Below are 15,049 nucleotides of genomic sequence, written 5' to 3'. Positions count from 1 at the left end.
GAATTTCAGAGTAGTTCTTCGACATTTTATTTTGGAAGATAATAGTGCATGTTCTTCATTCAGTGTTTCTCATTTCCCTTATCCTGAGAAAGATCTTTGGTTTCGATTCCGGACCTAGTTTGTTGAGTCAGTCAGTCAATCAGTTCTCCCCTCACCACATTCCTCTAGGTATGTCTCACCCACTCCAAATGTTGCCTAGATTTGGCTCAGTAAATACCAAGAAATGAAAACAAAAGAGAACCTGCAACTAGAATCTGCTGTTTATTTTGAACTTTATCATGATCATTTTTCCTCTTTAAAGGGAATACTCCAACTTGACTTCAGTCTTGATATAAAAAAGCAATAAAATGTTCACCAGGCTTATAATTTTAAAAACCTATTCCACTACAACGCTGTCTGACATTAGGCACCACATTCACTTTCTCCGATTACCTCAAAGAAGTTTGACTACAGTCCAAGTCGAGCAAAGGCTGCATCTGATTGCTATACTTGGAGAAATGCGCTGAAACAGACATTGTAGGGAACAGAAAGTTAGCCCTTGGGAATGGGGTGGAAAGTTGGGATGAATATCACTGATCGCCTGTAACATTGCATTCAAAAATGGCAGCCTGGGCAAAAAAAAAAGAAAAATGAGATGACCAATTTAAAAAAAAACAAAACAACAGCAGTGCACTGAGTGGGCCTGAATGAAAATACAGCTGTGTCCCGGTTCCCTGTTGCACATTTCCCTAACTCTGCATTCTAGACCCACAGCTACATTCTGTGGTCAGGCCCTGAAAGGTCACTGATTGATCAGAGTTCATCTCTACTTAAGCTTAACACTTTGAATAAATTGTACCTCTCTGAATATCTCAGAGATGCCAACCACATCTGTAACAAAGTTTGGACTGCCCCAGGCTGGAACATTACTAACAGAAATGCTCTTGTAATATAGTGCCAAAATTTACCACCATTAGCGCCACGTTCTCGACAGAAATGCAAATGATTGAGATGGATAGAAAAATGATGATAAAATACAAAAAAGGACAGCAGGTGATAACAAAAACAAAGCTAGATGCGCTAATGAGATCTTTAATTGCAAATTCTGTGTCCTATGATCCTGCCCCAGTGAGCTACCTGATGAAGGAGCAGTGCTCCAAAAGCTTGTACTTTCAAATAACCTGGTGTTGTGTGATTTTTAACTTTGTCCACCCCAGTCCAACACCAGTACCTCCACTTTTAGGACCTCAGCATTGTGTACCCACTCAAGTCTATGCTGAGAATATAATTCAAATCGGTGACAATGACACAAAGATTCTCTAATGATAAAATTCAGATACACATGCACGTGAACACAGCATACTGCAGGCATTAAATTTCATGATACCAGAAAAGCAATCTTAAAATGCTTCCGAACTGCAATGCAAAATCTGAGAAGTCCCCTGGTGTAAACAACAGTTAAATTGAGTGATCCCAGCATGGTACTCTCCCACCTAAAATAAATGGTTAACAAGGGCATCAAAAAATTAACGGGAAAATCTAGACATTTCCAGTAGCTGATATATAGTGAGATCACCCAACTGTTTTGCCGTAACTGGGAACAACATTTTTCAAAATAAACAGATTTATTTATGGAATTCTCTTTTATCTGGATGCAGTTGATAAGAAAAATAGTAATTATTTCTTCACCAAATTCTGTCTTTCAAAACAAACACCTTTCCATCACACATCCTGTCATCAACTTCTCTGTCCCAAAAACCACAATTTTTGACTCATCACAGGAAACCTGCAAGTATGTTTTCAGAAAATAGTTTTGATACATGTATACATTAAGCAAGCCATGAAACATTCCATGTGAATTCTTTGTCACAAAGCTACAACACCTGCAGCCTTTTAATTAACCTTTTGTAAATAAATTCAGGGGTCTGATAGTTAATCAGAACGACCAACAATATAAACTCAATGTGGTAAATTTAGCTTTTATTATTGGCTAAAAATGCATGATACTGAACTGAACCTCCTTTTCCCACCTCACCCAATTTTCTTGATGACAGAGATGTTAATTGGGCAGATGCTGAAAATTCCCTACTGACTGTTTAATCAACTAAGATGAATTTCATCCAGTGCTTTCTGCAACACAACTTACTTTAACTGAGATTTCAAGCTTTATATTAATTCTTCACAACTACTAACAATATTTCAGACTGGTCAATCACTGTATTGTGTAATTCGTTGTGTTATGACAGTTTTATTTACAAGTCATGCAAGTTAGTTCACCATCACAATCCTGACTCTATAAAGTGAAATGGCAGATTTTGCTCACTGTTCAGTGGACTTTGAGTTGCAGGCGGTTGTTGTCCAGCTTAACACCGTTGTCTTATTGGCTGTCATTGCGTTGGTAAAAGGCATGTTCTTTCACCTATGTACACACAAAGTATAACTCAATCAGATTAATGAATATTATGATAACTATTAATAACCTTGTGACAAAAATGGTGTAATCAATGACAGTAACAGGTGAATGTAAGGGACAAGACAGGGTTTCCCACACCAATTCCTTATGCAACATTTTTCTCCCCAGCCTAGGCATGTGCCAGAGGCAGGGAGAATCACCCACCTGCTGTTTCTGCAAGAATGTGCTTTGCATCCATATGTTGCTTGGTACCCCTAAGACATTATAAAGCACATTTTACTGTTATGGTGGCCAATGAATTGTAGGCAGTATTACGCTTCAATTATAAGTTTTTACAGAGATGCACTAACATAGAACATTACAGAGCAATACAGGCCCTTCGGCCCTCGACGTTGCACCAACCTGTGAAAAAATCTGGTGTCAATCTAACCTACACCATTCCATTATTATCCATATGTATGTCCAATGTCCATGTAAATGCCCTTAATGTCGGCAAGTCTACTACTGTTGCAGGCAGGCTGTTCCACACCCCTACTACTCTCAGTAAAGAAACTACCCCTAATATCTGTCCTAAATCTATCACCCCTCAATTTAAAGCTACGTCCCCTCGTGTTAGCCTTCACCATCTGAGGAAAAAGGCTCTCCCTGTCCACCCTATCTAACCCTCTGATTATCTTATACATCTCAATTAAGTAACCTCTCAACCTTCTTCTCTCCAACAAAAACAGCCTCAGTTCCCTCAGCCTTTCCTCATAAGACCTTCCTTCCATCCCAGGTAACATCCTAGTAAATCTCCTCTGAACTCTTTCCAAAGCGTCCACATCCTTCCTATAATGTGGTGACCAGAACTGCATGCAGCCTTACCAGTGTCTTGTACAGCTGATGCGTGACCTTGTGGCTCCGAAACCCAATCCCCTACCAATAAATGCCAACACACTGTATGTCTTCTTAACAACCCTATCAACCTTGGTGGCAACTTTCAGGGATCTATGCACCTGGACATAGAGATCTCTCTGTTCATCTACACTGCCAAGAATTTTACCATTAGCCCAGTAGTCTGCATTCCTGCTACGTTTTCCAAAGTGAACTACCTCACACGGTTCTGCATTAAACTCCATTTGCCACTTCTCAGCCCAGCTCTGCATCTTATCTATGTCCCTCTGTAACTCATAACATCCTTTGGCTTTATCCACAACTCTGCCTGCCTTAGTGTCATCCGCAAATTTACCAACCCATCCTTCTATGCCCACATCCAGATCATTTATAAAAATGACAAACAGCAGTGGACCCAACACCGATCCTTGCAGTACACCACTGCTAACTGGACTCCAGGATGAACATTTCCCATCAACCACCACCCTCTGTCTTCTTTCAGCTAGCCAATTTCTGATCCAATTCGCTAAATCATCTTCTATCCTGAAATTCTGTGTTTTGTGCAATAGCCTACCATGTGGAACCTTATCAAACACCTTACTGGTCCATGTACACCACATCAGTCCCTTTAGCTTCATCCACCTGTTTTGTCACTTTATTGAAGGTCTCAATAAGGTTTGTGAGGCATGACCTACCCTTCACAAAACCGTGTTGACTATCCCTAATCAAATTATTCCTTTCCAGATGATTATAAATCCTATCTATCTCTTATACCTTTTCCAACACCTTACCCACAACCGAAGTAAGGCTCACTGGCCTATAATTACCAGGGTTGTCCCAACTCCCCTTCTTAAACAAGGGAAAATTTGCCAGCCTCCGGTCTTCTGGCACTATTCCTGTTGACAATGACGCCAATAAAGATCGAAGCCAAAGGCTCTGCAATCTCCTCCCTGGCTTCCCAGAGAATCCAAGGATAAATCCCATCCAGCCCCGGGGTCTTATCTATTTTCAGATCTTCCAAAATTGCTAAAACATCCTCTTTGTCAACTTCAATCCCATCTAATCTTGTAGCCTGTATCTCCCATATTCCCGCTAACGTTGCCCTTTTCCAATGTGATTACTGACAAAAGGTATTGAATAAGTGCTGTAACGGTCAACAAACTTATGCTGCAGAACAAGCCCCAGATTTAAATATGCAGTTTCCATGCTCTACTCCCTGAATCAGCTAGTCCTATAAGGCTGATCAATGAATATAAGCAAATGGATACAAGCTCAATGCAGTAATTCATTACCCTCTATACTTCAACGCTCTGTTGCCATGATTGTTTGGACAATAAAGAAGAAAGGTTCCCCAGTAGTTCAGGAAATAAATTATATTTTTCATACAACATATTACAAAGATCTAGATATGATTGCTAGTTGAGCTCAGATGGGATGGATTTCTTTTTTCTATGCTCTTTCTTAAGGTGAAGGTGAGCTGCTTTCTTAAACCACTGCAGTCCACCCACTGTGGGTTGGACCACAATGCCAATAGGGAGGGAATTCTAGGATTTTGATCCAGTAATTGTCAGGTGGCAGTGGCATGGAGATGCACTTGCAGGTGGTGGTGTTTCCATGTTTCTGCTGCCCTTGCCCTTCCAGATGGAAGTGGTTGTGGGTTTGGAAGGGGCTGTTTAAGGATATTGGATAAATTTCTGTGGTGCATCTTGTAGGTCTTGAGTGTTGTTGGAGTCGCACTCAACCAGGTAAGTGGGGAGCATTCCATCATATCCCTGACTTGTGCCTTTCACACTGTAGACAGGAGTCAGAAGGTGAGGTAATATTGCTCGCCTCTGACCTACTCTGTTGCTAATGTATTTACATGGCAAAACCAATTGAATCTTGGGATGTTAACATTGGGAATTCAGTGATGGTTAAACCATTGAATGTCGAGGGACAGTGGTCAGATTGTGCTTATTAGAGAAGGTAATTGTTACTTGTTACAATGTTACTTGCTACTTGTCAGCCCAATTTTGGGGGTTTAAAATTGGCTTTGACAGATCCAGGATAACAAGTGTGAAGTTATGCACGAATTACTATACATTGACCCATCTCTGGAAGACACATGCATAAAATGTCTGTGAGGTCATGATGAGGTGAAGATAAAAGGTTAGGCATGATGGCAACGTCTTCACAATTGAGATTTTGGATGCCAATACTATTCTCCCTTTTATATTTTACATTATTAATATGAGAAATTGAAGTGATTATTATCTTGCAAATAGGATAATAAGATTTACTCAGTCTGATAGGATGAAGGATTGAAGTAGTGTCTACTAAACAGGAGGTTGTTGATCATGTGTTTCTCAGACATGTGCAGTTGAGAAACAGAAAGGTTGGAGTCTGTGGAAAATCACCAGGCATGCTCGCTTGTATGGCCTCTTTTTTTTTTGCTTGCCTCCAAGTAATATAAAAAGAGCATAACACTCAGAGAAACACAAACTTTGAGCAAAGTATACCAGAGCGAGGAACCAGGTCTCAATATTTCAAAAAGAAACCTAAGTGAAAGAGAATGGCAGACAAGAAATCTTGCATCCCCTGAGTTCTACCATTTATTTTCTTTTGACTTCTTAAATAATCATTTCCACAACCAACGCTTGACCATAAAACCTAGATATATGTCACACCTGGGCAACTGACACGATAACAGGAAAATAAAGGGGTCATCAACAGCTAACCTTCAATGCATTAAAGCTTTTTGGTAGAACCATTGATCGCATTTGTCAAAAATGTGTTAATTATAGACAAGTGGGGTAATGGATCGGAAACTTCTGTTGACAAATTTAATATCGTGGTAGGCAGTATGAAGATGAAAGGAAATAGTGGGAGGAATCATTGAGCCCAGAGAGCAAGGAGAATACGCAATGTCTGCTGGGTAATGAACAGGTTTCTGCGGATGTCATAGAGATGTATAGCATGGAAACAGATCCTTCGGTCCAACTCATCCATGCCAACCTGTTATCCTAAATTAATGTAGTCCAATTTGCCAGCATTTGGCCCATATCCCTCTAATAACTTCCTATATATATACACTCATCCAGATGCCTTTTCCATGTTGCAGTTAAACCAGCCTCCACCGCTTCCTCAGGCAGCTCATTCCACACACGCATCACCCTCTGCATGAAAATATTGTCCCTCTGGTTCTTTTAAATCTTTCTCCCTTTACCTTAAACCTACGCCCTCTACTATCTGGTGTTACATGCATTCAGGTTTCAAATGTATTTTCTAAGCAATTTATTTTCATCACCACTCATTGTTCAAAAGACAAATAATCAAAATTAATTCAAATAACAGAATAAAGCGACTTCAACAACATTAATCTTACTAACTAGGACTAAAATGGTCTCTTGTTATACAGGACATTTGTAATTTTAACAGTACCCAGCAACATAAATAGGCCTCAGATAAAACTAAATTCAGAGACATAGAATTGCTATGGTGCAGAGGAAACTATTCAGTCACTATGCCTGTGCTAGATTTCTGAGTATTTTACCTTAATGCCAATCTCCAACCTTTCCCTGTAACCGCGCAGTGTTTCTATTAGGATAATTACACCATGGAGTTTGGCTCTTCAACCACATTAAGTCTGCACTGATCAAAATGATCCCAAATCTACACCATTCCCACTTTCCAGCACTTGGCCCACAGCCAGGTAAGGGTTGAGAGGTTTCCCTCCTCAACCATCCTCCCAGAAAGTGTATTCCAAATTACCAACACCCTCTGGCTGAAAAAGATCTTCTTCAAATCCTCTCTAAACTTTCACCTTAAAATTATACCCCCTTGTTACTGACCTTTCAACCAAGGGAAACAGCTGCTTTTTATCTGCCCTGTCCATACCCCTCATGATCTTATACGCTCATATAGCTCCCTCTTCAGCCTTCTGTGTTGTTAACAAAACAACCCAAGCTTATCCAGCCTCTCTTCATAGCCATATTGCTCCATCCAAGACAACTTCTTCGTAAATCTCCTTTGTATCGCCTGCAGTTACATCCTTTCCATAGTGTGGTGACCAGACCTGCACAAGGTACTTCAGCTATGGCCTAACCAAAGGCTAGCTCCAATATAATATCCCTGCTCTTGTTATCTATGCCATAATTGATAAAGGCAAGTATCTCACATGCCTTCTTAATCAGCCTGTTAGATCCCTGAAGGTGGCAGGACAAGCTATGAACAAGCACATCAAGACCCCACCACCAGGGATATATTTCCCTCCCCTCTCCTATCAGCATTCCGAAAAGACCACTCCCTCCGGGACTCCCTCGTCAGGTCCACACCCCCCACCAACCCAATCTCCACTCCCGGCACCTACCCCTGCAACTGCAAGAAATGCAAAACTTGCGCCCACACCTCCCTCCTTACTTCCCTCCAAGGCCCCAAAGGATCCTTCCATATCCGCCACAAATTCACCTGCACCTCCACACACATCATTTACTGCATCCACTGCACCCGATGTGGCCTCCTCTATATTGGGGAGACAGGCCGCCTACTTGTGGAACATTTCAGAGAACACCTCTGGGACACCCGGACCAACCAACCCAACCACCCCGTGGCTCAACACTTCAACTCCCCCTCCCACTCCACCAAGGACATGCAGGTCCTTGGACTCCTCCATCGCCAGACCATAACAACAAGACAGCTGGAGGAAGAGCGCCTCATCTTCCGCCTAGGAACCCTCCAACCACAAAGGATGAACTCAGATTTCTCCAATTTCCTCATTTCCCCTCCCCCCACCTTGTCTCAGTCCCAACCTTTGAACTCAGCACCACCTTCCTAACCTGCAATCTTCTTCCTGACCTCTCTGCCCCCACCCCCACTCCGGCCTATCACCCTCACCTTATCACCCTCACCTCAATCTCCTTCCACCTATCGCATTTCCAATTCCCCTCCCCCAAGTCCCTCTTCCCTACCTTTTATCTTTGCCTGCTTGGCACACTTTCCTCATTCCTGAAGAAGGGCTCATACCCGAAACATCGATTCTCCTGCTCCTTGGATGCTGCCTGACCTACTGCGCTTTTCCAGCAACACATTTTCAGCCTTGAATTTACTTCCACCATACTTCCTGGCAGTGCATTCCAGACTCATTGTGTAAAAAAGTTCCTTCATATTTGCTTCTTTTACAAAACACTCTAAACTTGTGTTCTCTGGTTTGTGATAATTTTACAAGTGGGAACAATTTGTCTCTATCCAGTCTGTTTAGATGTCTCATAACTTAGAAATTTTCTATCAAATCCCCACATGACTTTCTCATCTCCTGGGAAAATAGTCCTAATGTTTCTGACCTTTCCTCCTAACAGGGGTGTCCCATCTCTGAAACCATTATTGTAAATCTTTTCTGTGGTCTCTCCGCTGCATTGACATCCTTCACATAGTGCGAGTAATAAAAAGTGAAGAGGTGAAAGGGAACTGAACTCCAAAATAATGACCACATTTCAGCGTGCTGCCATTTTAACTGATGAAGCAATCATGGTAACCTGCCGCATGCAAAACTTATGATGCCAGGACTTCCACGTTACTACCAACCACAATTTCTTATTTCCTGCAGTTGGAAATTTTCAACAAAGCAAGTTGCTCTCTGAAACCTGTATTAACCATGTCAGGTAAGAGGGGTTCTGAACCAAGAGGGTAGCCAAATCAATATTAACTTTTTGACAGGTGAAATTAAAAATAACCAACTTCACCTGTCATAGGATGCTGTCCAATAACTTAACTCCATTTTTAATGCAGTGATTGATATTGGGTTTTGTTCTTAAAAGAAAAGTGACCAACGATCAGTTTCATGAAAGTTTTCAGAAGAATGAGAGTATGTCATCCACTGATTTAAGTGCTCTTGTGCATTTAATGGTATTGCAATTCTGATTTTAATGGAATATTTGGCTCTGTGTATTCATCTTTATTTTGATTGAAAGCACAGCTATCTGTTCAGTCTATGAGCCAGTGGTTCCACTACTTCAAAAACTTTTAATACTTTCAGCTCTGAAGACTTTTTTGACACAGTTGTGCAATGGAATTTCATTATAAATGCTTGGCTGAGGTGCAAATCTTACTATTGACTCAGCTAAACACGGGTTGTTAACAAATGCTGTCTAGGGGAACAGAGATTAATTTGATTAATAGCTTAACAGTTAATAGGATTATTTTTATAGAGGTCTTTGTGCTTATTTAGACAGCTTTGTAGATTTCAAAAGTCTCTTTTTCCCTCAAGTGGAATTTGATTTACCGTTTTATAAGCTCCCTAGAGAATGAAGGTTGTTTGATTAAATTTCTGAATGATCATTTGTTTTATTTTAACAGTTTCACAAGCAGGTTCCATAAAGACTTCTCAACGTTATTATAGACTAAATGAATCCATAATGAATACTGGATATACATTGTGTTCTAGAAGGAGAATAAAAACTAAGGAGTTGTGGTGTGAGGGGTAAGGTACCTAACATGGGTGCACAGGAATGAACCGATATCCCAGTGAATGGAGGTAGGTCATTTAGCCTGTTCATTTCTATTTCCACCTCAGATCTGCTCTGGAGGTGGAGCTTCCACTCCAGCCTGTCCCTGCTAGCCCACCGAGGTGGTAGCATGGTCAGGTAGTACCACAGTACCACGTGGAAGGTAGATTGCGATGCAAGAAAATTACTTGACTCTCAATTACTGATCGAACAAACCATTATTGCTTGTGCCATGTCTTTGATGAGAATTACCTTAGATTTGGGTGTACATGCACGTTACCATAGTCAGAATATTTCTCTCTAGCTGAGTTTTCAGTAGCAATTTTGAATAACCCGAGCAACAAGCATTTTCTCACCAAGGAATCTGAGACACACAAAATGGTAGGCTTTTCATGGTACTAGGGAAAGTGGAAACCACATTCACAATCCATCTACTGGTCAACATTAGTATTATTTCAGGTTGAACATTACATCAAACAAATTCAGGATTTTGTAAAGAGCACTGAGTGTAACAGAAATGGTATTCCATTATATTGCCTTTGGGACAGCCAGAGGTCATATGGAAATTGCAACCATGCCTTCAATTCATGTGTTCGCAACACTATCTCTAATTGTATCTCTATCTCTAATCTCTTGGTATCTCTAATTCTGTAGAAAAGCATGGGTCTTTGCCTCTTAACTCCACAGGCCCAATCATATTTTCTAAAATGTTGCAACATTAGTCAAAAAGGGTCCTGCTGTACCCTCTTTGTTTTCAGGGGATCCAACCCATAATCAAAACCTTGCAGGAGACGCACAGTGGTTACACATTTCATCACAAATTATACTCGTGTACAAGAACAGCTTTTAGGTGCCTGATCAAGGAAGGATACAGTAGATAAGCCCTACCGAGGAAACCACAAGATTCCCCTCCCATATACCCAATGGAGATTACATAACCATAGTAACTCGATAGAAAGGAAAACAGGAAGATACCATTGTCTGTCAAACAAAGAAGCTTCAATAAAATATGTGAAATGCTGAACGTTCTATTTTTCCAGACACTGTACATTTCAGATTTGGCACTGTGCCCAGAACTAGGAAAAATTTTAACTCTCTTCCTGGCTTCTTCTTTTACTTGTACTCCATTAACTAAATTAAACACACAAGGAGATCAGTCATAATATGACTAAATTTGGTCAAGAAAATTCTCATGACAATCAAACGCTGCGTCAGACTGGTCAGTTGTACTTGTTTGAGTTTGTTTTGCATATTCAGTGTTATTTGCATAGCACAGTGACTGAGTTATCCATATAGAACTGATAGTTTACACACTAACTTCACAGCAGAAAAGCATCTATATCTCAATAGTATTTTCACTGAATATTTAAATACTTAAATACTGCAAAAAATTCATATTCTGTGCTATTAAAAATCCCAAAAAGACTTCTCCACTGTAACTTGATAAAAACAGGGATAGTTTCCAACTGTATCTTTCAAGAAATACTTTTAAGGTTTTCTCTAACGGCAGTGACTAGCCTAGAGCCAAGCAAACTAAAATATGGCTTGATCCTGAGGGTTGGTGGTTTCAGCCAAAGAAAGGGAAGACAGAGATGGTAAAAGTAGAGATAGAGGCATGGGAAATCACAGAACATGGAACAGTACAGGCCCTTCAGCTCTCGATATTGTATCGGCCTTTTATCCTACTTTTACCGAATCAGAATGTAAAAGGTTGTAAATCCTGGATTACACAGTACAAAAATGAAAAAGTTCCCATCCTGTATTGTTGTCCAATAACTCCCAATGAAAGTGCACACTGACAATGGGAAATTGCAGGCTGAGGGATAACTGAGATTCTCTTGCAGTTGATTCACCTGCCAGGACTCTCATCGTTCATACTTAAGTAATAGGCACATGAGTAATATACCAATTTTATCAGTGATCCTGAAACTCCAGTCCTGTAGATATAAGAGACAACTTTTTCAGAGGGAGAAATGAGATAAATTTTGGCTAAAAAAATTAAAAGAAAAAAATCTTGTTTCCAGATGGAAAATACAACTCCACAGACTCCTGTACAAACCTCTTCAGAAACATGTCGAATGCCCCTCATTCCACCCTCAAATAACTCTTTGGAGGTAAATCAAAGATCAAAGCTCAAAGATCAGCAAGGCAGCCTTTTTGTGGAGCCACAGAAAATGGGGGAGATACTAAATGAATATTTTGCATCAGTATTTACTGTGAAAAGGATATGGAAGATATAGACTGTAGGGAAATAGAAGGTGACATCTTGCAAAATGTCCGGATTACAGAGGAGGAAGTGCTGGATGTCTTGAAACGGTTCAAGGTGGATAAATCCCCAGGACCTGATCAGGTGTACCCGAGAACTCTGTGGGAAGCTAGAGAAGTGATTGCTGGGCCTCTTGCTGAGATATTTGTATCATCGATAGTCACAGGTGAGGTTGGCAAACATGCTGCCACTGTTTAAGAAGGGCGGTAAAGACAAGCCAGAGAACTATAGCCAGTGAGCCTGACCTCGGTGGGCAAGTTGTTGGAGGGAATCCTGAGTACAGATGTACATATATGTGGAAAGGCAAGGACTGATTTGGGATAGTCAACATGGCTTTGTGCGTGGGAAATCATGTCTCACAAACTTGATTGAGTTTTTTGAAGTAACAAAGAGGATTGATGAGGGTAGAGCAGTAGATGTGATCTATATGGACTTCAGAAAGGCGTTCGACAAAGTTCCCCATGGGAGACTGATTAGCAAGGTTAGATCTCACGGAATACAGGGAGAACTAGCCATTCGGATACAGAACTGGCTCAAAGGTAGAAGACAGAGGGTGGTGGTGGAGGGTTGTTTTTCAGACTGGAGGCCTGTGACCAATGGTGTGCCACAAGGATCTGTGCTCTCTACTTTTTGTCATTTACATAAATGATTTGGATGCGAGCATAAGAGGTACAGTTAGTAAGTTTGCAGATGACACCAAAATTGGAGGTGTAGTGGACAGCGAAGAGAGTTACCTCAGATTACAACAGGATCTTGACCAGATGGGCCAATGGGCTGAGAAGTGGCAGATGGAGTTTAATTCAGATAAATGCGAGGTGCTGCATTTTGGGAAAGCAAATCTTAGCAGGACTTATACACTTAATGGTAAGGTCCTAGGGAGTGTTGCTGAACAAAGAGACCTTGGAGTGCAGGTTCATAGCTCCTTGAAAGTGGAGTCACAGATAGATAGGATAGTGAAGAAGGCGTTTGGTACGCTGTCCTTTATTGGTCAGAGTATTGATTACAGGAGTTGGGAGGTCATATTGCGGCTGTACAGGACATTGGTTAGGCTACTGTTGGAATATTATGTGCAATTCTGGTCTCCTTCCTATTGGGAAGATGTTGTGAAACTTGAAAGGGTTCAGAAAAGATTTACAAGGATGTTGCCAGGGTTGGAGGATCTGAGCTACAGGGAGAGGCTGAGCAGGCTGGGGCTGTTTTCCCTGGAGCGACAGAGGCTGAGAGGTGACCTTATAGAGGTTTACAAAATTATGAGAGGCATGGATAGGATAAATAGACAAAGTCTTTTCCCTGGGGTCGGGGAGTCCACAACTAGAGGGCATAGGTTTAGGGTAAGAGGAGAAAGATATAAAAGAGATCTAAGGGACAACCTTTTCACGCAGAGGGTGGTTCGTATATGGAATGAGCTGCCAGAGGATGTGGTGGAGGCTGGTACAATTGCAACATTTAAGAGGCAATTGGATGGGTATATGAACAGAAAGGGTTTGGAGAGATATGGGCCGGGTGCTGGCAGGTGGGACTAGATTGGGTTGGGATATCTGATCAGCATGGACGAGTTGGACCGAATTGTCTGTTTCCATGCTGTACATCTCTATGACTCTATAAATCTCAGGAAATGGGAGGCAGGTTTGGGTCTCTTTGAGAGTTAAATTCATTTATATTCACTCAACAAACCTAGTTGAAGGTGTGCAGTGAACCCCTTTGAGCTAACAGGAAAGGAATTCAATTATGTGGATATTTTAAATCTACCTGTTTAGATAGGCTATGGGATAATTCTGAGGCAGTAAGTAGCAGGGATTACTACTGCACCACAACTGGGATTTGAACTAAGGATCTCCTGTTTATAAAGCAGGTACTTTAACAACTAGATTAGATTAGATTAGATTAGATTAGATTAGATTAGAGTGTGGAAACAGGCCCTTCAGCCCAACAAGTCCACACCGACCCGCCGAAGCGCAACCCACCCATACCCCTACATTTACCCCTTTTAGCCTAACACTACGGGCAATTTAGCATGGCCAATTCACCTAACCCGCACATCTTTGTGACTGTGGGAGGAAACCGGAGCACCCGGAGGAAACCCACGCAGACACGGGGAGAATGTGCAAACTCCACACAGTCAGTCGCCTGAGTCGGGAATTGAACCCGGGTCTCTGGCGCTGTGAAGGCAGCAGTGCTAACCACTGCACCACCGTGCCGCCCACTGAGCTATGTTGCTGCCTTCAATTATACAAACAGTGGATAAGGTTTCTTTAACACTGTATTCTGGCCCGAATGTGTGTTAAAATAGGTACCAACAACTTACCAGGCTCAGCAAAGTATGCACGTAGTGGGACCTGGGGAGTGCTCCTTCTGGGAGAAAGTGAGATCTGCAAATGCTGGAGCTCAGAGTCGAGTGTGTGGTGCTGGAAAAGCACAGCAGGTCAGGGAGCATCCGAGGAGCAGGAGAATGGCATAAGCCATTCATCAGGAATGAGCCTTGTGAGTTGGGGCTGAGAGATAAATGGGAGGGGGGTGGGGAAGAAGGTAGCTGAGAAAGTGATAGGTGGATGAAGGAGGTCAGAGGGGGGACTGACAAGTCCAGAGGGCAGTGCCGAGTTGGAGGCTTGGGACTGGGATAACGTGGGGGGAGGGGAAATGAAGAAGCTGTTGAAATCCACATTTATCCCATGTGGTTGCTCCATCTCCACCGCATCTGTTCCCAGGATGACCAATTCCCAGACGGCCTCCTTCTTCCATAATCAAACTTCCCTTTCCACATGGCTAACAATGCCATCCCGTGCATCTCCTCCACTTCACGTACCACTGCCCTTAAACCCCACCCCTCACCTTCCTCCGCATACATCACATCATCCTCCGTCACTTCCATGAGGGAGTCGTGGATGGAATGGTCTTTTCGAAACGCTGATAGGGGTGGGGAGGGAAATATGCCTCTGGTGTTGGGGTCCATTTGTAGGTGGTGGAAGTGATGGAGGATGATGTGATATATGCAGAGGTTGGTTGGGTGGAAGGTGTGGACTGGGGGGTTCTGTCCTTGTT

General features: G+C 41.9%; 1 protein-coding gene across 3 annotated transcripts in view; it reads right to left on the bottom strand.

Annotated features, from left to right (window-relative positions):
* The window catches only part of LOC122559606 (DENN domain-containing protein 2A), a 148,218-nt gene that overhangs the window by 70,354 nt on the left and 62,815 nt on the right, over window positions 1-15,049 (bottom strand). For all 3 annotated transcript variants that reach the window (XM_043709382.2, XM_043709381.2, XM_087997286.1), the window contains exon 2: window positions 2,303-2,398. In XM_043709382.2, coding sequence (XP_043565317.1) covers window positions 2,303-2,388 — 86 coding nt within the window. In that variant the 5' untranslated portion in view covers window positions 2,389-2,398. The remainder of the gene's footprint in view (window positions 1-2,302; window positions 2,399-15,049) is intronic.

Source organism: Chiloscyllium plagiosum, unplaced genomic scaffold (genome assembly GCF_037043375.1).
Source record: "Chiloscyllium plagiosum isolate Xiang-an unplaced genomic scaffold, Cpla_swu_hap1 HiC_scaffold_19, whole genome shotgun sequence".
In the NCBI taxonomy this organism is placed as follows: domain Eukaryota; kingdom Metazoa; phylum Chordata; class Chondrichthyes; order Orectolobiformes; family Hemiscylliidae; genus Chiloscyllium; species Chiloscyllium plagiosum.
The sequence above is the reverse complement of the archived record's forward strand: the minus strand, read 5'-3'. Positions and strand labels throughout refer to the sequence as shown.